This window comes from Rhinolophus sinicus, linkage group LG04 (genome assembly GCF_036562045.2).
Source record: "Rhinolophus sinicus isolate RSC01 linkage group LG04, ASM3656204v1, whole genome shotgun sequence".
Classification (NCBI taxonomy): domain Eukaryota; kingdom Metazoa; phylum Chordata; class Mammalia; order Chiroptera; family Rhinolophidae; genus Rhinolophus; species Rhinolophus sinicus.
The window spans coordinates 77,040,077-77,063,897 of NC_133754.1; the positions used below are offsets into that span (position 1 = coordinate 77,040,077).

General features: G+C 41.0%; 1 protein-coding gene across 3 annotated transcripts in view; it reads right to left on the reverse strand.

The window, feature by feature from the left end:
- The window catches only part of STOX2 (storkhead box 2), a 214,876-nt gene that overhangs the window by 10,813 nt on the left and 180,242 nt on the right, over positions 1–23,821 (reverse strand). For 2 of the 3 annotated variants that reach the window (XM_019736145.2, XM_019736143.2), the window contains 2 exons: positions 10,854–11,006; positions 1,475–3,740 (listed from right to left, as the gene is read on the reverse strand). In XM_019736145.2, the coding sequence (XP_019591704.1) occupies positions 1,475–3,740; positions 10,854–10,986 (2,399 nt within the window). In that variant the 5' untranslated portion in view covers positions 10,987–11,006. Of the gene's footprint in view, positions 1–1,474; positions 3,741–10,853; positions 11,007–22,165; positions 22,286–23,821 lie in introns of all 3 variants that reach the window. The other variant, XM_019736144.2, reaches the window with a different exon arrangement.

Consider the following 23,821-nt stretch of genomic DNA (forward strand, 5'->3'; position numbering starts at 1 on the left):
TTAACGATTCCCAATCCTAATTTTGGGATGCTCTGTCCCTAAATTATCCAGAGATATAGTGAACTAATCACAATAGAACTAATTTTAATTCTTAATAATTAAAATAAATACATGAGGTATATAATCATATCTGGATACTTATTAAAGTTATAAATATTATAAAATCTTGGGAATCACAGCTAATGAGAAATGTCAATTTCTCAACAGTATTTCTGCATCTCAGAGTCACCAATCTGGAGTAGAATTTAGAAGGAGAATTAGGTCCCGAGTTGCTCTTTGAGAAGAAGTAAGAGTTAAGGAGAAAAAAAGGAAGTTGCATAGACTCTCTTTTGCTTTCTTAACCCCAAATCACTTCAGTGTATTGAACTTGACCATCAGGCATTATACACTCTCAACTGCCAATCCTTTGTTGAATTACCAGCACTTACTAAAGAGAAGGGACTCTGATTAGAGGATTATAATTAGGTTGTATCAATTCTGCAGAAAGAGAAAGAACAGTGCTGGCACATACTCTGATCTAACAGGGCACAGGCCCCCAATATTTCTGAGAGGAATGAGGTCCATTTCTCTGTAGACACATGAGAGGTAAGAAGAAGGTGTATGAGCAAGGGGGGTGGTCCACACAAAAAGTCAGGATTAAAATGGCAGTAAGCTTCTAGAGCCACTGGAAAGGTTTTGAGATCTGCTTTTACAGTTGACCCTTGAACAACACAGGGATTAGGGGCACCAACCACGATACAGTCGAAAATTTGTTTATAACTTTTGACACCCCAAAAAACTTAAGTAGAAATAGCCTACTTTTGACTGGAAGCTTATGAATAACATAAACACATATTAACACATATTTTGTATGTTATATATATTACATACTGTATCTTACAATAATGTCAGCTAGAGAAAAGAAAGTGTTATTAAAAAAGTCAAAAGGAAAACACATTTACAACATTTATTGAAAAAAAAATCTGTATACAATTGGACCTGTGCAGTTCAAACCTGTGTTGTTCAAGAGTCAACTGTATTATTTTCACTAGAGGGACCCCTGTCCTTGAGTCAAACAATTTACTCCCAGCTCCTATCCCACCCACCCACTGACTGACTACTCACTCATTCTACTCAAAAAGTTACTATTTCTGAAGGACTTAAAAAAAAGACAAACCCTTCCTTTATCAACATGGTGGCAATATAAACATAGGAAAAAAAATGCTAGGAAATGTTGGTATTAGATTGGACTGATGCGAGTTTGAGGGAAGGAGCCAACCCACCAGTCCAGACTGGTGATCTCTACAGCTGCAGAAACATTTGTTTCAATTCCTGAAAAAGAAGTCAGAAACAGGTTGTTAACAATACAACTCACACAACTCTTAACCCTCATCCACAGAATTGAGACTGTGAAAGCATCAGTTTTTCAAATGATTTGCAAAAAGCCCCAGGCCCCAGGAGGTGTATGTGTGTGCAGAGAGACGCCTCTCCCTACCGTGGGGAGTTGAATCCACTGTCCACAGTGATGCTGCTGCTGTCCATGCTGTCGAGACGGGCTGAGTGGGTGGTTCTCTGGTGGCTGCTGCTGTCCGTTTCTTTGGGGGCAAGAAGGGTGAGGTTCTTCTCAAATTTCCTCTGCAAGTCTCTTTCCTTCTCCCTCTCGAGGAGCCACTGCATGGTGCCTACGTCATCTCTGTTTTTCTCTTCCTCGGTGTTTTTGTTTGCCCCTTCCTCAGAGTCGTCGTCATCAGAGACATTGTAATAGTCAAAAGAGGCTTCCTGGTTCCCCCCTGACTCCTGCTGACGCTGGAGAGCTGGCATGGCTTGTGCCACCGAGGTCCCCAGAGACGGCTCCAGTTTCTCGCATCGGCCTGGCAGTGTGTCGGCAGGTGTCTTCGGGTGAGATTTGAGGAGGGACAGGCTGGATTTGTGATAGCTGTTTACAGACAAGGTGCTGTGAAGAGGCTTAAACAGTGTGTCTTTGCTGAATATCTCTTTCCTCTTGTCCAGGCTGCTGGGCTCAGCGCTGTGATGCTGGATGAGGCGTCCATTGGCAATCCCTTCGGCCGCTGTGCCTGAAGCAGCCAGTCCACCGCCTGGCCCCTTTGGCGACTCCTCCTTGTGCCCTACAGGCTCCCTAGAGGAATGCGGGGCCTGTCTATCCGATAGAGGCAGCTTTTTCACCCCTTCTGCCAAGGTCATAGTGTCATGGTCCTCTTTATTCTTTCCCAGAGGCGAGGGCGCAGTGAGTACCGTCTCACTGGAGGTGTTACACTGGAAATAGTCATCCGTAGCTGTTTTGGTTGGACAAGAGTTGAGTTCACCATACGATGGTAAACTTTCGGGTGGTTTGCCTGGCTCCAAGAGGCTACAAGCACTGGAAGGTTCCTTGAGGCCACTGACTATTTCTGGAATACACACCTCTTTATAGCTTGTGGACAAAATGTGAGCCCTTTGATGACCAGCAGCCTGTGCAGGCCTCAAAGTACTGTCGTCAATGTAGGACTGGCTGGGCGTTTGGTCATCCTGGCTGCAGCCTTCAGCCAGGTCATCAGGTGTCCCCAGAGAGGAAGCACCCAGAGGGCCCTTGGAGTTGTCCATGGACCTGGATCTCTCCTTGGCTTTGTTGGACCTCTCATTCCTGGACCGTCGGTCCTGGGTATGGCTGTGGCTTCGGTGCACTTTTGAATGGGAGCTCCCCCTGGAAGGTTCAGGAAAAGGCATCTCAGTTCTCCTTTTGGCCAGTTCCCCCGATACATCCCATTCTGGTGTCATGGGGAAATGAGGCTCGATCATGTTCGTGTTGCTGTGCATGATGAAGTTCTCTCCTTTGTGTTCAATGATGAAGCAGCCCTCCCTGGGAGCCCTGGTAAGAGGGTCACAAAAGTCATACTCTCGATCACCCGGGATATCCAGATGAGAACCATCTGATGGGTCTCCTTTAGACACTCGTGTCTTGCTGTGTGACCGAGACTTCCCATGGGACTTTCGATGAGTCCTACTCTTTTTACTTCTTCCGCTGTGATGGGCCGAGGACCCGGCTTTACTCCTATGAGCTTTTTCTTCTTCAAGTTTCTTCATTAGTGCAGTGTGCCTCATGACATTTTCTACGGTCAAGTCTGGGTTAATACGCCTAATGATTTCCATTTCCACTTCCCGAGGGATAGTAGTTGGTGTGTCCTCGTCTCGCAGGGGCCACTCTTCAGGAGGAAACTGGGCCGAGAAATTGGCTAGCTGTTTGGTCTTGTCTTTTTTAAAACTGAGCCGGAATAACTTGAGCCCAAATTTTTTGGACTGCTTTTCACTATCTTTAGGTTTTGAGAGAGTTTCTGTCTTATAAGAAAAATTTACAGTACTTTTGCTCTTTTCAGTGGGTGGTACCTGGCAGAGTGAAGGAGGGCAATAAGGGTCTTTGCAGTCCTTGGCAGGTTTCCTCTGCAGAGTTGATGCATGCATGCTGTGCATGTCTTCTCTGCAGCAGTGGCAAGAGTCGCAGTGGTTTCTGGGTAATGTCCTTTCCCTGACACAGCCTGAGGCAGACGGTGTTATGGTTCCGGGTTGTGGAGAGGTACACTGAGACCTGTCAGGTATCCTCTCGTCCAAATGGTACCATTTACTGTTAGTTCTTATGAGGGAAGGAGTTATGAAATAAGTCTGTGGGGTCACGATGAAATAGCCATCTGGAGTTGGGTAGATTTTCCTCTCCCGTACCAGTGTGTTCAGGGTGTGCCGTAGAATTTCTTGGCTTGGGGTGGGAACACCTAAAACCAAGAGAACACACTCATGAGAATGAAGAGGAAACGTGTTGATCCCGATTTTTCAGAATCTGCTATGGACTGGAATCTTGTCCCTCCTCATTCTGCCCCCCATAAGATTCATATGTTCAAGCCCCAATCCCCAATACGATAGTATTAGACGGGGGGACCTTTGGGGGGTGACTAGGTTTAGATGAGGTCATGAGGGTGGAGCCCTCATGATGTGATATTACAAGAAGGGACTGTCTCTCTCTCTCTCGCTCTCGCTCTTCTGCCATGTGAGGATACGGCTGTCTACAAACCAGGAAGAGATTCCTCGCCAGACACCAAATCTGCAGGTGCCTTGATCTTGGACTTCCCAGCCTCCAGAACTGTGAGAAATAAATGTCTCTTGTTGAAGACACCCAATCTATGATATTTTGTTTCAGCAGAATCTGACTTAAGACAGAATCCTACTAATTTGGCCAAGCTTCAAAGTGTTATCATACAGCAAGTGAGCAGGATTCCAAGGTGTTCCTTAAGTTTAGCTTAAGTACTAATTTTCCCCAATGGCTCTTATGAATATTACTACCGATTGAATGGGAAAATGTAAGAGATGGGAACAGAGAGATGGATAGCTAGAGTTAGGTTGCTACTGTTAGAAACTTTTACTGAACTGAATAATCAAAGACGGAATATTTTTAAATGAGGGAAAGAAATGAAAAATATTTTACATGATATGCTATAAATGTACAAAGACTTTGTCAATAAAAGCAACTAGGGAAATGGTTAAAATAGCCATCTTGGTATTGAAAAACAAATCTAACCTATATAGAGGGCTACATATACAGGCTACTCTATACAGGCATTTTTTAAAGATTGAGTTTACTTAATAAACTTAATTCTATAAATTATATAAAAGGGCACCTGGACTTGACCATTGTTTATGATGTACTCTCCAATTTTGAAATCATCACTTTCAATTTTTAAAGTGATTACAGACCTGGTGAAATTCAGGTTAGCTCCTTCTTCGTGGCGTAAGTCAGCAGGATGGGGGTGGTTTACTCATCCGCAACCAGAGAGCCCTAATAAATACTCCAGTGAAAGCTTAGATGCTCTGCATCTTTCTGGTCACTGAGTCAAAACTTGCCATATTTGCTAGAGTATAAATTCCAGAAGAAAATCACAGATACCCCTTTGTACAGTAACTGACATTGCTTTCAAAGGGTTCTGTGTGCATGTTTATGCCTTGTCTACTTTAAGAGATAGACTTAGACTTAGGAGCATACACACTTAAGAGAGTATCAATTCTCCAGGCTGTAGCACATTTATTTATTTCTTGGGTATTCTCCACTCCTCAGTGCCAGGCACATTGAGGGTGATCATATTTTATAAGATTGACCTGAATGATCTATAGTCACGCGTCACTTAACTACGGGTATATGTTCTGAGAAACGTATTGTTAGGAAATTTTGTCATTGTGTTAACCTCAAGGAATGCACTTACAGAGACCTAGGTGGTATAGCCTATTACACACCTAGGCTATATGGTATAGCCCGTTGCTCCTAGGCTACAAACCTGTATGGCATATCACTGTACTGAATACTGGAGGCACTGTAACACAATGGTAAGTATTTGTGCATTGAAACATAGAAAAGGTACAGCAAAAATATGACATAAAAGATAAAAAATGGTATACATCCATATAGGTCACTTACCATGAATGGAGTTTGCAGGACTGGACATTGCTCTGGGTGAGTCAGTGAGTGAGTGCTGAGTGACTGAAGGCCAAGGGCACTATTGTTCACTACTGTAGACTTTATAAAAACTGTCCCACAAGCCCTCCCCTTGCTTCCTTCTGACAGGGTCAGAAATAGAACATCGAAGCTGCCAGTGCTATATAGCATGAACGGGGAGGTGGGCTGGATTGACTGGAAATATCGAGGAGAAACTGGCTGGATAAGACACAGATCACCACAAGTGACTGTCAGGAATGAGTGAAAGGTGGCCTGAGAATCAATAGGAATAAGAAATTAGGATGGAGAGATGAAGGAATGCAGGGGATTGTCACGCAATGTGGTATTGGCTACTGCACGTTGGAGCAGTGGTCAGATTAAGGAACTTTGCTGTATTCATAATAAAAGAGGGTGTTTAAATGTAGAGGGTGTATAACTGAGGACTCAACATTTTGACTTTGAAAATTTCCTTTTTGTGCTATCTGGCACCACGGGCTTTCTCTGGTATTGAACTGATGGAAGAAAGAAAATTTATCTATGCTCTACATCATTACAATCTGAAAATATTTCTGAAGTACAGGGACAGGCTGGCTCCGTACCACCACAGACAGCTTTTACTACCGTGGCAGTGGCACGTACTACCTGTTAAGGTAGGTCTTGTGGACCTGTGTCCTTACACAGTATCTTACAAAGAACTTACAGCAATGTACTCTAAAGACCATCAAGCTAGGCCTGGGAGGGCTGTAGCGCCCTCTGAATATGTAGCACTGAGGGGAGGCTCCTCTGTGCTGAAACAGGCCAGTGGCTGACTGACTGGGATATAATCTGTGTACTCAAAATTCACCTGCTGTGAGTGAGAGGGACTCTCTGCCAACCTCCACAGATATTGCTCCCATCAGAGGGGAAAAAAAATCCTCCTAAACCACATACCCGTCCATTTCGTATAGGAAATTCAGCTCCATTATAATCCTATGGGACCGCCATCCTATATACGATCTGTCATTGACAGAAATGTCGTATGTGGTGCGTGACTATAATTCACAAATAGGTCAGGGTGAATCATACTGCCAATATTCTATCGTGTCTGACCCACAAAAATCACAATTTTAGTAGAGACTGAAAGCTTGGGCTCCAGGGCCAGAATGCTGGATTGAAATCCATCACTGTTGGTGTTATTGGTTGAATTATGCCCCCCACCCCTTGCTATTCATATTTTGCAGTCCTAACCCCGCCCCCCCCCGCCCCCCACACCTCAGAATGTGACCTTATTTGGAGATCGGGTCTTTACAGAGACAATCAAGTTAAAGCAAGGCCATTAGGTGGGCCCTAATCCAACACGACTGGTTCCATCTTAAAAAGGGAAATGTGGACATAGAGACATGCATAGAGAGAAGACAATGTGAAGAGAAGATAGCTATCTACTAGCCAAGGAGAGAGGTTTGGAACAAATTCTTCCCTCACAGTCTTCAGAAGGAACCAACCAACTCTACTGATACCTTGATTTTGGACTTCTAGCCTCCAGAATGGTAAGACAATACATTTCTATTTTGTTATGGCTGCTCTAGAAAACTTATACAACCATATCACCTTAAGTAAGTCGGACAACTTGCTTAACCTCTCTGAGCCTCTATTTACTATCATCAAAATGTGGATCATACTAGTACCTACCCTCATAGGGTTTTGCTGTGAGTTTGAATGAGTTTAATGTATGTACGAGGTGTGATCAAAGAATATGGTGAATGTTTAAACAAAAAAAATTTATTACAGTGAGACACATTGCCATTAATCCACCTGAAAATACACCCCCTCACTTCGAACACACTTGTCCAATCATTCTTGCCACTTTCTGAAGCAGTTCTGGAAGTCCTCTTTAGTGAGTGTCTTTGGTTGTGCTGTTGTAGCTGCCTCAATGTCTTGAATTGATTAAAAACTTTTACCTTTCATGGTCATTTTGACTTTGGGGAAGAGCCAGAAATCGCACTGTGCCAGATGCAGTGAATAAGGTGGATGAGGACACGCCGTAATGTTTTCATTTGACAGAAACTGCTGTACCAGAAGCGATGTGTGACACGGAGTGCTGTCACAACGGAGAATGAAATAAAGACACTCATGAAATAGGACTTCCAAAACTGCTTCAGAAAGTGGCAAGAATGATGGGATAAGTGTGTTTGAAGCGAGGGGGAATATTTTGAGGGGAATTAATGGCAATGTGCCTTTTACTGTAATATTTTTTTTTAATTTAAATATTCACTGTATCTTTTGATCACACCTTGTACAGCAGTGCATGACACATAGTGAGTTTTCAATAAATATTAGCTAGTAGTAGTCTAAACTTTGGATCAGGATCCATGGAAACCCAGCTTACCTTCAAAGAACATTGAATAGCAACCTAGAACAGCTGGGTAAGCTGAGAAGTTCAGGGTCCCCAAATCCTTCCAAAACTATGAAGGTGGGATGAGAAAGCATTAGAAATGGCCTTAAGTTCTCAAGGGGAGAGAGTTCATGACTCTAATGTAACACACACACACCTGTTTGTGCTACCATCGTCAGAAGGCATCCTTAGTGGCTCAAGTAGAAAAGATAACCTTGCCTATGAATAATGTATTGCTTAATATAAGTATTTAATTTTTGATCTGCCTAGTTTCCTTTTAGTCTAAGGCTCTACTCTTGAGACATGTACATTGATGTTATGCAAATGATTTTAAGGCTGGGATAATAAATATTCTTCTTTAATTTTATGAGATTCGGCACAATATAAAAATGAATTCCAGTTGAATTAGTGCTATAACCCAAACCATATCTATCCAATTCTTGAGAACCATCATAAAGCAAAATATGCTTGCCCCTGAAAGAAGCAACTTAAAAGAGCTGCTAAGCGCCAATGTCAGTCAGGGCCTTCTGCAGAACGTCAGGGGGCTCCATTCATACAGAATGCAGCTCCTGAGATGAGGCACTATTCACTCTGCAGTCTCACGAATGATACCACTGGAGCTGTGCAGCCCAGCAATCCAGATAACAAACCCATATTTAAAACTGAGTGTATTTTACATGGTAGCATACTTTCAATCAATATTGTAACAGAAAGCAATTTTTCCAAAAATAGTAAGGCTCATATATAAGAATTCACAATTGAGTTTACTATGCTGCTATAATAAAGAAAAGCTGAAGTGTCATTCATAAAAATGGCTATTACTATAAAGCAAAAATTTAACTGTATTATAGAATTTGCTGATTGTAGGCCTTCCAAGTAATGATCTTAGAAAACTAACAAAACTACATAGAATCATGACTACAATGTAATCATTCCTTACCATTACGAATAAGCTCTCTGTTCCCAAATGAAGCAATAAGAGTTTCCATTGAGAATTTAAATCTAAAGTTTTTATGTCTTGGATTTGCAAATATATCCATCAAATAATTTTTTGAAAATATTTTAATTTGGAAGAAAAAAAACTAAAAACATTCCCTGTTCAATCTATTTTCCATACTTCTACCTGTGCATTTTCCATGCTTTAACTGAACGTCACTGCTCTCGATTATTATTAGTAAGCTCTTGTATAATGACCAATATTTTCAATTGTCTATGAAATCCAGGGTTCCACTAGAAATCTGCAGGGATCACCTAAAAAAAAAATATATGGTTGTGACGGATATTTTTAACATTTACATGTTCCATCGCTTCCAGCTTCTACTCCCAAAGTTCATGAATTCAGATTTTGAGAGCTTAAAGAACAAAGATAAGTTTTATATCCGAATAGGGCTGCAACCTGATCTCTCTCTCACCTTACTGCTGAAAGGAAAGGGTTTGCCTGGAAGTTAACAAAGAAAGACAAACAATCAGACTGACGAACATTCAGAGATAATAAAATGTTACAAAATTTAAGGTAATTTATAGGTTGCAAGAGTGGGTTCATGTTAGAGTTTTTAAACAGTACATATAATATAACACATATTAATTAGAAAACTGAAAGAGGAGGAAAAATCACTGGGAGAGAAATACAAAGTTCTTCTGGGGCAAAAGGAAAAGTGGGGAGACTCAATATGGTAGATTACTATTTCATTTAAAGTAGTCTTTCTGCCCTCCTCCCATGGGTGGGATGCATTTCCCCACAGCTTGACTTTGAGTTTGGCGGGGTTCACTTTTGCCAATGATATGTTAGTGAGTGTGGCACAACCAATGGGCTGACGAGCTCTTGAGCATCTGAGCTGGCTCTCTTGTGCTTCTGCCATCCCAATGAATAGAATAGACTCTGCTTGCCCCCTTTTCCAAAGAGGATGGGGTACAGATGGAGCAGAGCCACCTGGCTAAGACCGGTCTGCATCGGCTGACCCCTGGATAACCCACAGACACATGAGCTAAATAAATGTTGATTGTTGTATGCCACTGATGTTCTACAAATGTTTGCTGCCTGCATTTTTGTAGCAAACCTTAATTGATACAGCCAACAGCTCACATTTACTAAGATCTCTTCTTGGTTGAATGAAAAATATGTGAAGTATTTGCTTTCAACGTAAGCTCTATTTCAGTCTAGGTATAGGTTGAGTCCAAAGCAAGCTGGCAAACTGGTGGCCCAATAGCGTGTTTTCTTACATATCACGGCATGCACATATTAAAATGTACACACACACCGTTGCCAATATTTAAGGCAATCTAGAGATTTCACATACAATTGAATTTCCAGATTCTCGTGAAAAATTAGATTTGGCAACTCCAGCTGGGTCTTACATTTTTGGGTGGGGAAGGGAATAATACACTGGAGGTGAGTAGTGGGCTGCCTCTTGAGATGGGGCATGCGCTCTTTAGCTTATGACCATTTCTAACATCTTCTAGCACTGGAGGCATCAAATGCTATTCACACAGCAGCTGGGCTATTGTTTTCTTTTTATAATAGTTAAGAGAAATTTACTTAATTTTTTTCTTTTAAAATGAGATCTTAACTAATTTATCAAATACCATACTCTTAAAATTCATCAAGCCATGACAGAAGCATGCAAGACATGTTTATTTCTGACATTATTCTCTCTGTAGTTTAATCCCTTGGGACTAACATTTTCAGTTGTTTCTGACTCCCTCACATGAATCATGAGGGTCATGTATTTAAAGAAGGTTGTGTTGCAAAGGCTGAATGGAATCTTGGTTGTTTTTGCCAGAATTCCTCATGGATTCTGATTTAATTTCTTTTTCTCAGTGTCAATTAAAAAAGTATTACAGCTAAAAAAGGCAAATCATTTTTGAAGTAACTTAATTTTTAATTACAGAACTAAAAAAAAGTTTCTGGCCAATTTTGGCAAAGAGTTGTTGTTTTTTATTAGATTTAAACATGAGAGAAACTATCCATTTGCAGTCCTGGAGCAGTCAGAGCACACCATGCATTTGGAAGGTGCTATGTTCTTTTCCCATTACCTGGGAAACATGTGGTCAGGTGCTCCATCAGTGCTTCTTGGGTGACAGGTTTTCGTGCCGAGTTCATTGCTGAGATGGCCAAGCAAAGGATTTCCCCGAGTGGAATAAACTGAGATTGACTGATGGGAGACATACTGATTGGTGATACATCACCTGCAGAAAGACAATTTTCAAGTGAGCGGTTCATTAAGTGACCTGGCTATTTGTCATACACACACCTTCACACATACACACCCCTCCTGTGACTCTCACCTAGTTCCTGTATTATGAATACAGTCAACTGCAAACACCGACATTTGTTCGCACAACCGTTCCAATTAGGTGGAAAGACTTCCACAAACCAGTGGAAGCTCCAGTTGTTTTGACAAATAAAACTCTGCCTTTAAAACCTGACCATTCATTTAAATAGACATCTTACGGGAAAGCTTGCAACAACAAGACTTTGAAAAATGATCTCTGTTTTTATTAACGTGGAACTGATTTATTTATTAACTGCCATTTACATCTTGACAAATGCAATTGAGGATTCATTCATTCAAATGGTGAGTGCCCTTTACAGCTCAGGCATCTGCTGGGGGCTTGGGAACCTGAATAAGGCCCCCTCCCGAAAACACCTCTGCCCTCAAGGAGTTTCTATTCAAGTGGAGGAGACAGACAAGTAAAGCAAAGTTCAGGGTGCACCAAAGAAGGATGAACGCGTACTCTGGAGCAGAGAGTGGAGGACAGCACACACCACTTGGGGGGCGGGGGAGGGCTTAGAAGAAGGAGGTAAGGGAATGTTCTACCTAGGTTGTGCAGCCTGAATCCAGTGATGAAGCAGGGGTGTGTCTGGCGGCTGGGAGACAGGGACGACATAAGAGGTTGTGGGAACTACAAGCAAGTGTTTCTGGGGAGTAGTGGAGCAGGCCTACAGGTATGCATGGGCAACCAGAGGAAAGAGCTGAGTGCCCAAGGCCTTCATCCTATGAGGGATGGCGAGCCATAGAAGGAATTTAAGGAATGACAAAGTCAGATGTGAATTCAGAAAGATGACTCTGGTGGCCACGTAGAGAATGGACGGGGGGAGCAGGAGAGGGCAGGGGGGGTTGTGGCTTCCTGCACATGTGTATATCTAAGAGAGCGAATGGAGGCAAGAGAGGCTGAAGACCCCGCGGTGAGGGGGCTCACTGACTGGCTGTTGAGGAGGCGTCAACATGCAGTGCAAATATCTGTCTTCATTCCTGTGATCTTCATGATCTTTACATCACAGTCTGGGGATTTTCAAGTTATGCTAGAAGGATTCTTAGAATGCCCTGGAAAGATGTTTGAGTCTGGAGCACCCCTACAGAGGGTGAGGCTGGGAGAGCAGGAAAGTCCACTCCTGACATGTGGGTACCCCGTTTTATATTTTGGGGTTCTGTAAGGCCCTACTTGAAAAAAGGCCCTACAGAGAAAGGGTGAAAACTATCAGCAGAGCAGAACACCTGTGAGCATCTAAGCATATTTCCCACATGTACTTACATAATCTCCCCTCTTTTGCTTCCTAAGCATGATTTCTCTCTTGTAATAAGTGGCTAGCCAGAACTGGCACTAGGGTCAGCCTGTAGCATTAAGCAACACCCTCTCCGGAAGGTGTCTGGGGACACTGGGCACCAAAAGCTATGCCCAGCCACAGCCCCTCGTTTGATGGGAGTCCAGAGTCCCTTTGAGAAAGAACTTGAACCCTGCTTTAATGGACTGAATGGGAAATGGTTTGATGGATGAAGCCAGGCAACAGGGCCTGGGAATAAAAACCGCCAGGTGAGGAGATAAGACTAACAAGTGCATCAGGACCCCAGTGTCAAAGATCTGACCTTCCCCCCAACAAACCCAGTTCAGTTCAATGCTCTACTCTCTCATCATCCCTTGGGTCTCAAATCAGCTCTGCTGCGGCTCCATTCTCTGTAAGACGGGTATGAAGAAAGACACTTTCCCAAGAACCAGAGGAGAAGGCCAGCAAACATAAAAATCGGCACAAACCAGGAAATGACCTACCTTAGAACCCACAAACTTCTGGGGCTATGGGATATTAAGTATCATAAACAGAAGCCTCTGAGAGATTCCTGCAAATATTTGGTGGGGTAGGTAGAACACAGAATTTAGGGCTGTTATTGTGAATGCAAGTTTCATTCACTGGCCGGTACTGAAGCTTAATTCATATTCGTGACTCAAAAATGACAGAATTCTGTGGGCTGGGACCACCTCTGTGGGTAAGTGTGCTACTGCCTAAAAGAGTGTATTTAGATCTTTAAAGAAACTGTTGTACCCTTCGATTCAAACAAAATATTATTCTAAAGCCTAACGTGTAAAATATGAACTAGTGGTGGCAGTGAGATGAGTAGAGGTGGGGGTTTGGAGCTATACCTGTTCATCTCCCCCTCCCCAAAAGGGGGCCCTGTAGCTCAGCCACAGCCACTAGAAAGCTCTCTTCTGTGATTCCTTCTGTCTCTACAGGAGAGGATGAGGACACCGAGGCCAGGTTTGTTGATGAGGTGCTAGGCTGGCAATGGGGACCTCAAAGTTACCTGGAATGATTTTGTAAATCAGATGAAAAGTAAGGTGAGGTCAGCTGGCAAAGGGGGAGATGGAAGCATGTCCCCATATTTGGGAGGTTAACACCTTCTAAAATTTTCCTATCATAATTAAGGATTTCTCAGAAGACGAAAAATACAAAATTACCAAATATGATTTTTTCTTTTTTAAATGCAGGTCTATTTTCCGATTTGTATAGGTTACAGGGAACTTGCTCTCTCTGTAAAAAAGAAACGTCTATTAGCAAAATTAACTAGTTTAGGTCATGCTTGCTCTTATGCTTTTAGCTGAAATCACTTGTTTAGTTTAACTGCCATCTTCTAATTTCTTTTCATTTCTTGCAGCCAAATATAAGCAGCAGCATGCTGTAAGTGTCTGCATTGCATTTGTTTTGGAAAGGCCCACTTCCACTATAATAATGAATCTGTGCAATAACTTTTTAACTCAGGATAGAGGACAACATGGAATTCGGATGCTCTAAGTGACTATCTCCACGTCATCTTGTTTTTTTATACTGCACCAAGATAAATGATTTTCCACTCCCTTCCCACCCCCAGCGCCATCAGCAATCCTGTTTGCTCTAAGTCCAAATGCTTCCTGGATCTCTTCCCTCCACTCCCTCCCTACGGCAAACCACCATCACCTCTCACCTAGCCCATCCTAACGGCTGGATGACTGGCAGCTTTCCCTCCTGCCCTGACACTGTCTTCTGCACAGAGCAACCAGGCCTTCTTAGAAAAGCATAAAATGTACCACTTTTCCGCATAAAATCCTACAGTGTCTGCCTATTGCACCTAGAAGGAAACTGGAATTCCTCACCAGGCCTACAGTGGCCCACAGGGTCCGAGCATATCCGCCCAGGGCTGGGACCATCCCCCCACCACTCACCACCTGGTATTGGAGAATTGCTGGTGGTGTGGAAAAACCATACACACTGCAATTGGGACCAGACTCTAAGCAAGTTACTGTACTGTCTTCACTCTCTGAGTGTGTGCATGTGTGTCTGTGTGTGCTGATGTACTGTCTCATCCGCAAGAATATAAGCTCCACGGCAGAAGGAAACACGCATGCCACATTCCCACCACATTCCCAGAGCCTAGAATAATGCAGTTTAGACCAGACATCCAATAAATGTGTTGAATGAATGAATACCCGTTGATGACATAAGCCAAAGAATTCCTCAGGGTGTTTAAAGGATTGTGATTTTATTTATATATCTTACTAAATAATTGCAAAACAAATAGAAAATGTAACAAGAGACCAAATACACCTAAGTTATATGCAATTGCTAACACTCTCCCTATTAATTTCATGAACAATAATCACCCAAAACACAGCAGTTACCGCAAAAAAATAACTATATTAAGTGAAGGCTAGGACACGCATTTAAGATCCATACTAAAGGAATCATAGGTATCTCTCAAACAATATAACACATTATTCAAGTTTATCACGATTTTCTGTGGATCTTATATCACACCTGCTTAATGAGTCAACTAGTTATTATTAAAATATGCTACTAGAAAACTCTTCCAACTGGACCACACTTATGGTCAAAGAAAACAGGAATATAAATACTGCTAAAATATTGTTAGTCACCAGAATTCACAGAGGGTACCACATTTTGCATAAACTATGAACTGTTACTTGTCTATAATTTATAGGATAAATTTTTCTATTGTCAGAATTAGTTCTGAACACATTCATAAAGACAACTCATCTAAAAACTCATAGCTACTTTGAGAGCTAATAAATTCTTTCTAAATTGCGATAATTGTGTCCTATTGTTCTAAAAAGAAGGGGTAAATAAGTTTTATTTCAACTTTATTTTCTTACAAACATCCATTTCAATACAGTCCTCAGGGAACATTTGTCAAATCCAGGATGATTCCGATAAAACCAAGACCAGTGCCTTGGACGGAGTGTGCATTCAATACATTTCTGGTAAGTGAATTTAAAATGTGAGAAGACATGAAAATATTACCATTGTAAGTAAACTTCTGTGATTTTAAGAGCATTTAATGTTAAATTTAAAATACCTTGGTGAACATCTGGACATTGGTTTCATTTAAGGTACTTGTCAGCTGAAAAGCATGAGGACAAAGATACATTTGCCCAGTGGTGATGAGCGGAGTGGAGGATGGAGACTACACTAGAGGCAGGAGAGAGCATGTACAGAGCATGAAGCAGCATGCCAGGCCTGGGGGAGCTGGGGCGATTTCGGCACCACTGGAGGAGGCTGGTGGTGAGATGGAGAAAAAGTAGAAGCTAGACCCTGGTTGACCAGAAGACTTAGATCTTACTCTTAATGCTGATGGGGAACCACTGCATGTGTTTATACAGAGGAACTACATGACATAGTCGTGTTACAAAATCACTCTTTGGCAACTTTGGAGAACAAACCCGTGACTATTACAATCGCCCAGGCAATTAACAAATTAACAAAGAGGGTCTGAACAGCAGGCAAAAACCATGCATATGCTGACTTTCTCTGTCTTTTACCGTGTACAGCTAGTTACTTCTACCTCAGAGATATCTTTATCATTTTTTTACTATTTAAATTCTTCTATCTATTCTCCCTTCCAACTCTTGGCCAGTTACTTTAGCTGGAATTATTTCAAAAAAACACACACAAAAAAAACAAAACAAAAAATACAACAACAAAAGAAACCCTCTCTCTCACATAACTCTTCCTTTCAAGAAATGTATCTAAGTGCCCATTATATACCCAATACTTTTAGGCACTCAAGTTCCAAAATTGTTCCTATCTTGGTTCTATTTGTGGGGGGAAAAAACAAAACCCACAAGCCATGTAGTGATAAAACTCCATCCTTTATGAACGCCATTTTCTTTTCTTTTTTCAGTCATTAATTTAGGTTCTCTGTACTCCCCACCCTTTGCATATGAGGGAGGACAGACAACACAACTTCTAAAAATACATGACTTTCATGACAACTTATATTCATCCTTTCCCAGATGACATCTGTAGCTTTCCAAAAGATACCTACTAGAAATGCAAACATAAATCTATTGTGTTCCATCTGGAGTATTCATCTTCATACAAATGTATAAGAAAAGGAAAGCCATAATTTGTCTAGGTGCACCACATCATAATAAACTACAACCTTGAAAGTCCATCTTCTAGCTTAGCCTTATTTAAATAATCTGGGTTTTTTTCCCCAAGCATCAGCATTCTGTTTGAATTATCCTGTTTTTCTGTTTATTTTTAAATGCTATTTTTCATGGTAAATGTCAATGTACTCTGTCCTCTGGATTGAAGAGTTACCTTTGACCCAAGGAAGTACATGAACCAAAGCAACCTACCTGTACTTACAAATGCAGTTCTGACACTGTACTGATTTATAATGGGGAAATTCCCCACACAAAAAGGCACTTGGGATAAGTGCCCGGTCTCTTATAACAAAATACAATTATCACTCTGGGTCTGCTTCTTCATCTGTAAGATGAGTTTGGATGAAATGATTTCAAAGATTCCTTCAGGCTGTCAAATTCTAAGGCTCAATATTAATGCTCATCCAATCTGAGAAAGTCGGCTTTAATGTTAAAAAGAATAGCAAAATATATTGGCTATTAATTTTTCCCTTTGTAATAAAGTCTTCATAATTTACTCTTTCTAATTCAAAGTCTTGCTCAGCTTTGTTCCCTGGGACTAAAGTCAGCCTGTTTTTGTTCTCTGGACTGCCAAAATTAACACTCGAGTTAAAATTATAGATGCCAATAAAATTACCACATGCAGTAGATACCGTGACTCATAAAAATGGTCCAACATGACTGTAAAATATACAGTGGGCACAGTGACAATACAACTCTATTCTTTTCAACAAACTAGTCATAGAACTACTAGTGTGCCAAGTTTTATCTTAAACACCCTTGGGCCTGGGGAAATCATAAGCTCTCTGAGGTTAGTAACCAACTTTTCTGATGCAAAGTATTAGACAAATCTTCTGTTTTACAATTGAGTTCAATTTATTAACCCCAATTTTATGTATAAATGCTGTTCGGTTTTCTTAACAGATGGTCCACTACAATATTTTTTTAAAAATTGTTCTAAAAAAAAAAAAAGCACCGCACAGATTCCCTTCTTACGCATTTTCTCATAGACTCTTACAGGACGGCAGAGCATACAGATCCCATTAACTCACATGCTGCTATGTTTTAAGCAGCTCTCCTGTGAAACCAAATTATTGAACTTGACTTTCAAATGTTTATACTTGAAATGTAAGAGAAAACTGGCATTGAAAAAAGATACTTTTACCAATTTATGGTATGTTTGGTTTAAATGCCACTGATTTCCGAAATTTAAGGCTGAGCCCTCATTGCAATAGTCGATGGAAGGAAAGTTGACATAAAAAAGAATTTTGGAACATTTAGAAATTCTATAGCAGGTTCTCTAAAGTTTGCTAATGCTTTATTTCAACATTTGATGAAGCTATTATTTGACTAAATTGTTTTACTCAAAAGAGAACATAAATAAGAGGCTCCCACTAATAATATTAAAGTTAATGGTGTCCGTTTTAGCTATGACTTACTAAGAAACCTCTACTGAGAGTAAGGTTAAATAAGAGCCAGAGTGATGGCATATGGTGCACGCGTGCCGGCACACACACACACACACACACACACACACACACACACACACACACACACAAATGGGTTATGGCCACCACATCACTAGAATATTTCTGCTTATCAGTCTGTCTAATGTAGAGATGTCTAACGCAGCCAAGTGAAATAACAAATCAATGGCTCATTGGTTTACAAAAGAAACCATCATCTCCAGTCCACAAGTTTTCATTAGCCATATTAGCTATTGCTCTTGTTACAGAGATGTGACCACTGATAAACAAGCGTCATAAGATAAGCAGAGACAGACAGGTCAGAAAAAGTGAAGGATCAGGTAGAGAAGGGCAGTCAATAGACAGTGATGGGTGAGACCTCGTTAGCCAGGGAACCAACTCCACCCTCACCAGAATGATAACTGACATCTTCTCTAATCATAAACCTTTCAACACTTTTAGACCATTCTGCTACTGTAATAGATTTGTAGCTGGAAAGTTAGGATGGAAATACGAGCCATCAGGCCAATTACATGCTTCAAACCTTTGCTAAGGCTCCACATTAAAACCCAAATGTAGTGTGCGTTAGGCATTAGGACTAGCAGAGTGCTAGTCCCATAGCAGGCACTCAAGTTTGTTGAATAATCAAGTACTACACATATAGACAAGGCAAGGTGAGACCCTGCTAACTGTCAAGATGTTTTCCATCACCAGCTGCCATCTTGCTCTCAAGTCCCTCATCCAGGGCTAAGTTAAGGTCATTTACCACCAAGGATAAAACCATGATGAAATACCAGTCCTACTTGATAACAATTAATACGATCTCTCAGATGGCATGCCATTCTGTAAGGGCACCTGGCTAACAAGAGTGCCTATGTAATATGGTGCTTTCCTTTACTTTATTTAAACTGCATTAAGTGTAATGGAATCTAAATTCCTATTTTATTTCTCTTCCTTCTCCATTCTATATCAGAACTTAGCCTAACACGAGAGACATTTTAGATGCTCCAGTTTCAAATTGATGGCATTTCTCAACTATAGTCGAATAAATCAGTCTAGAATCTCCAGAGTCATCCTTGTCCCCGCTTTAAAAAGTTAGAATAACCATAGCTGTTTCTCAAAATTGTGTTCTTTGCTCCATCATTTTAGGTATCACAATGATACTGTGACTGATTTCTGTAAAATACAACTGTAATAGAACAAGAAGGCCTAATTAAACACAGTCCAAATATGTATATGTTGATGGTTCCCAAATTACAACAAAATTACACTGAATGACTACTACTGACTCTCCAACAATTGAACAACCTACCACCCCTTCAAACTGCCATGGAGGTTGTAACAAAAAAACCTACACAACTGTATATAGGGATGAAAGAATACAGAGGGCAGAAGAGACACAGGAAAACTCCCAACTCACTGTGCTAAGAAGTGACTTTTCCCTCTAAAACGTAGTCAAAACCTTTAGTTCAGAGTCCAGTTCTGCTCATTAGTTGTGAGAATTGTTTCAAGTTATTTAATTTTTTGAGTCTCAATTTCTTTTTTGTATAAAGTGTACATAGTGATGTTTACTTCATAGTTATCAAGGGGATTAAATGAGATAGCGGATGCGAGTGCTTACACTGTCCCTGAGACCTAATAAGTATTTCATAAATAGCAGTTAGTATTAGAATTATCTTCCCCAAGCCTATCTAAATTTGCTCAATTTACTCTTCTGTAGTGTTTGCATTTCTACCAATAGGAAATCATTTGGTCCTAAGAAGAAACCTTTTTTTAAAAACAGAGACATCTGTGGGAAGGCTAGGAGGGCAATGGTCTTTCTTTCTTACACTAGTACTAATTAATCAGATTGCTCACTTCTTGATTCTTATCTGTGAGCATGTGCATTAAATGAATGGAATATTTTGAGTGGAGGCAGAAAAGTACACACACACACACACACACACACATATACACACATACACACACGCACACACACAGCATTTGGGATATATTACTGGGCCAGGAGAGAATGGTCTTAAAGCAAATGGGAAACATGTATTACATAGGAACTTTGGAGTGAGGAGCGAAAAGGTCACTAGAACATGGGAAATAATATGGATAGAGCATTACAAGAATATCAAAAATATTGAAGAAAGTTGGCCTCTTTCAAAATTTTGACTGGGCCAATCTTTTACCTAAGAAAGAAAAAAGAAACTCGGCACTTAAGTAAGTACTCTTAGTATTAAAGACCAGTGTATTAGCAGTTAATTTCTGATGAAACCTGGGGTGCTATTAACCATTCTGGTTTTCTCTCTCTAAGGAAAACATCCTGTAGGATTCAAAAAACAACCTTCCACACAAACTTTCAGATTTTCACTCGCTGCCTACTTAAGAATGACTTGCCCAATAACATTATCCTTCCTAAGTCAGTAAACCATCATCAATGTCCGTAGTTAAGGGCCCACCTATCCATTTGTTCTTAAAAATAACAATCCTTTACAAGTAGTGTAAGGCACTATGTGTCACCGCATCTTAAGAACAACCATCATTTCTACAGTTAATGCATAACTCCTGAGGTCTACCATAGCTATCTACCCCATGAAGATTCTTCAAATGAACAAAACAGATCATTCTTGCCCTTTGTGACAAATTAACACTTTTTAAATTGCCTCTCTTCTTAATCAACTAGTTACTGAGTCGTTTCCCTGTGTAGAGAACAGCTAGGAGATGAGAACTGTAGACAAAGGCATAAATCTTCATCCCTGCTTTCAATGAGCTTACAATTTAGGTGGAGAAACAGGATATAAATGTGTGAAAATCTAAGCAATTGAAACATATTCAAATTACTGATACCCTTAGAGGAGATATAACAAGAAAATACATGAATGACAAGCAAATTAATTCTATCATAAAAATGTATTAATATGTAATTATATCTATCTATCTATCTATCTATCTATCTATCTATCTATCTATCTATCCACACACACACAAAGAGAGAGAAATTAATTCTATAATAGGACTAAAAAATGACCTCCAGTTGGGTGTAATCAGGGAGTGCTTCATATGGGAGGCAGACGTTGAATAGGGTTTTTAAGGATTGAGTAGACTTGATGGGTTCAGGGACATTATACTTGTATAATTTTATTCTCGACATACTATGCTTGAATTTTTCCCGACCAAACATCCTTTAACACTGACTCAACATCCTCCACTTTGTTCTGAAAATGCAAAGTGTTATGCCCGAAGAAGAAACAGCTTTGACAAGGAAGAAAGGACAGGTGCACTCTTTCCTCCCGTGAATAGGTGACTTATGGGGATGAATATGAGAGCAAAGAGAAAAGTGATGTGCAAGGGGTCTATCCCATATATAGTTTGCATTATTTTGAAATGTTCTCATTATTATTACAAATTCCATAAGGAGTTTCACAGTCTCAGAAATATCTCGAATAAAAAAAGTGCTAAAACTATAAATTTGATGAAGTGGTAAAACCATGCTTTTAGATGTGCCAAGTTTCACTTTGGAAACATAGCATGTAATGTACTTTCGAGGACCAAACTTTAGCATCTCACTATTTTAAAAAATTAAAATTAAAAAAAGAAAAAGGCTTTTGTGTTAAAAGCCCATGGATGTTGTAAGAAAACAGCTCTGCCATAATCTGAACCCTCAAGCAGCCTGCGATGAAATCTGCGTACTTCCTCAGTGGTTACCAGCAGGCTTGATATGATGGTAGTAGTGTTGGAAGCAGTCCTGAGCAAATAAATCAGGCTTTCTTGGATTTTAGTGTGTTGCATGTAGGTTAACAGGCCAAATAACACACCACATTTCAGGGGCTGGATTAATGGAGAAGAAAAAATTTCAGATAATATTTACTGAATGCCTCCATCAGAGGAGTGAAAGAGATGTTGCAGCTGATGGAAATCTGAAGCAGTTTAATTATTTCCTATTTGCAAATCCTACAGCTGTCTGACTTTTCAGTTCGGAGGTGACTCTCTGGGATGCATGCTGGTGAGGTCCCATCTGGAGGACAGCCGTGGGGGGGCGGGGGGGGCACTTCGACTGCTCAAGATTGAGGCTTTGGGAGATGGTAACAGCAAGACCACTTTTCAGAGGACAGTGTACCCTCATCAAAGGGGCTGTAGACATTTTACCATATTTCTTTGCACACAACAACTCTTGAAAGAAAAGCAGGGGCAACCTACCTGACCCTTTCTGGACTGGCTCCATCCCCCAGGCAGCTTTGACGCTAAAGCCTGGTGCATGCTAGGGGTTTGCATCCAGGCACAAGAAGGAGCCAGTAACAGAAATGGACGTCCTAGAATCTGGAATAAGAAGAAAGAGTAAACTTTCGAGTACTAATATCCGAAATGAGCATTTCAGATTGGCTACTGAGGGCACGTGGAACACGACAGGAATCGGGTACTTTACCTTCGTAGATCTACTTTTAAAAAATTAGTTCCAGAACTCTCAGTTCTTCTTACCATTCAGGGCTTGAGATACAGGTACAAGTTCAGTTCAAAAGCTGGCAAAAAGCCCTTAAAAAGGCTTTGTGAATGTACTTTGCTGGTAACGATTTTAGGAGAAAAAAAAAAAAATCCTCTTTACCATTCATTTATCCTATTTGCATGGAATGGCTGGAATCTTGTCCCATGCCTATCCCATATATCACAGCCACTTGCACTGAGCCAACATCCCACTGCAGTGCCTCGGGAATCTGCAGTGTCACTCCTCTTCTGCCTGGTTCTCTGCAAAGTGAAGTCATAGGGACGGATCAGCCAACCTGACTTCTCACTACCCTGCCCAGAATCCTTTGTGAACTGAAATGAGTCATCGCTCCAAGAAAAGCTACAGCTTCTGGTGTGTGTGCAGGCTCCTTTGTCTGTGTGCTGCGGAGATGTTGGGCTGGGAATTTACCCCAAGCCCAGGGCTGCAAGGGGCACGTCCTCCTCTCCAAGGGGCCCAGGTCCCCTCGCATTCATTAGCACCAACTCTTTTTTTTTTTTTTAATCATTAAATCAGGAAAAAGGACACATACCTCCGGATGCTTGAAGAAAAAAACCACACATTAAAATTGATCTAGCATCATATACTCACCAGTCCGTAATTATAAACCTGACACATTCTCTCTTTTATTTATTCATTTTTTTCTGTGTTTTAAAGCTGGCTTTTCATTGTAATGACGGACGACTCTCTCTCCCTCCTGTGTGTAACAGGCAGTTCTACTGTACACTGGATCAAAGTTTAGCTGCAGTGAGCTATTTGTCATAAATTCCAATTGCTGTGCAAGTCCTTGCAAGCCTGGGTCTCATCATAACCGACACACAGTCGTCAGGCTTGCAGCAAAGGCAGCCCGCAGCCCGCAGCCCGCACCGCCAGCCAGTGCAGCTTCTGCTGCCGCCCGCCCGCCCGAGAAAGGCAGCATTGGGAATGAGGTCACTATGTCAGGAGCTCGTTCTCAGCATGAGGTTCTCCTGAGCTCACAACATAGCTGAAATCTACAGAGTGGGACGATTCATAGGATTTTTAAAATCGTTACTTCATCTGCTTTTCTTTAAAAAAAATTTCTATGTCTGAGATCAATAAGGCAAAAAAAATCAATTACATATCTGTGTAAAAACGTCCTTTCCCTGCACTGCTTGTATCGCACCACACTCGTTATTAGCGCCACACTGAATAGCTCCTGCATATACACATATACATATTGTATTTACACATACACATATAGACATACATCCACACAGAGGAACTTATTTCAGTCGAATCATAAAGAACATGATTTGTCTCTATAGGACGAGAAAGAACACATCAACATCTCAAGAGGAAAAAGGGTGGGAGTTGGGAGAGAGGAAAGACTGATA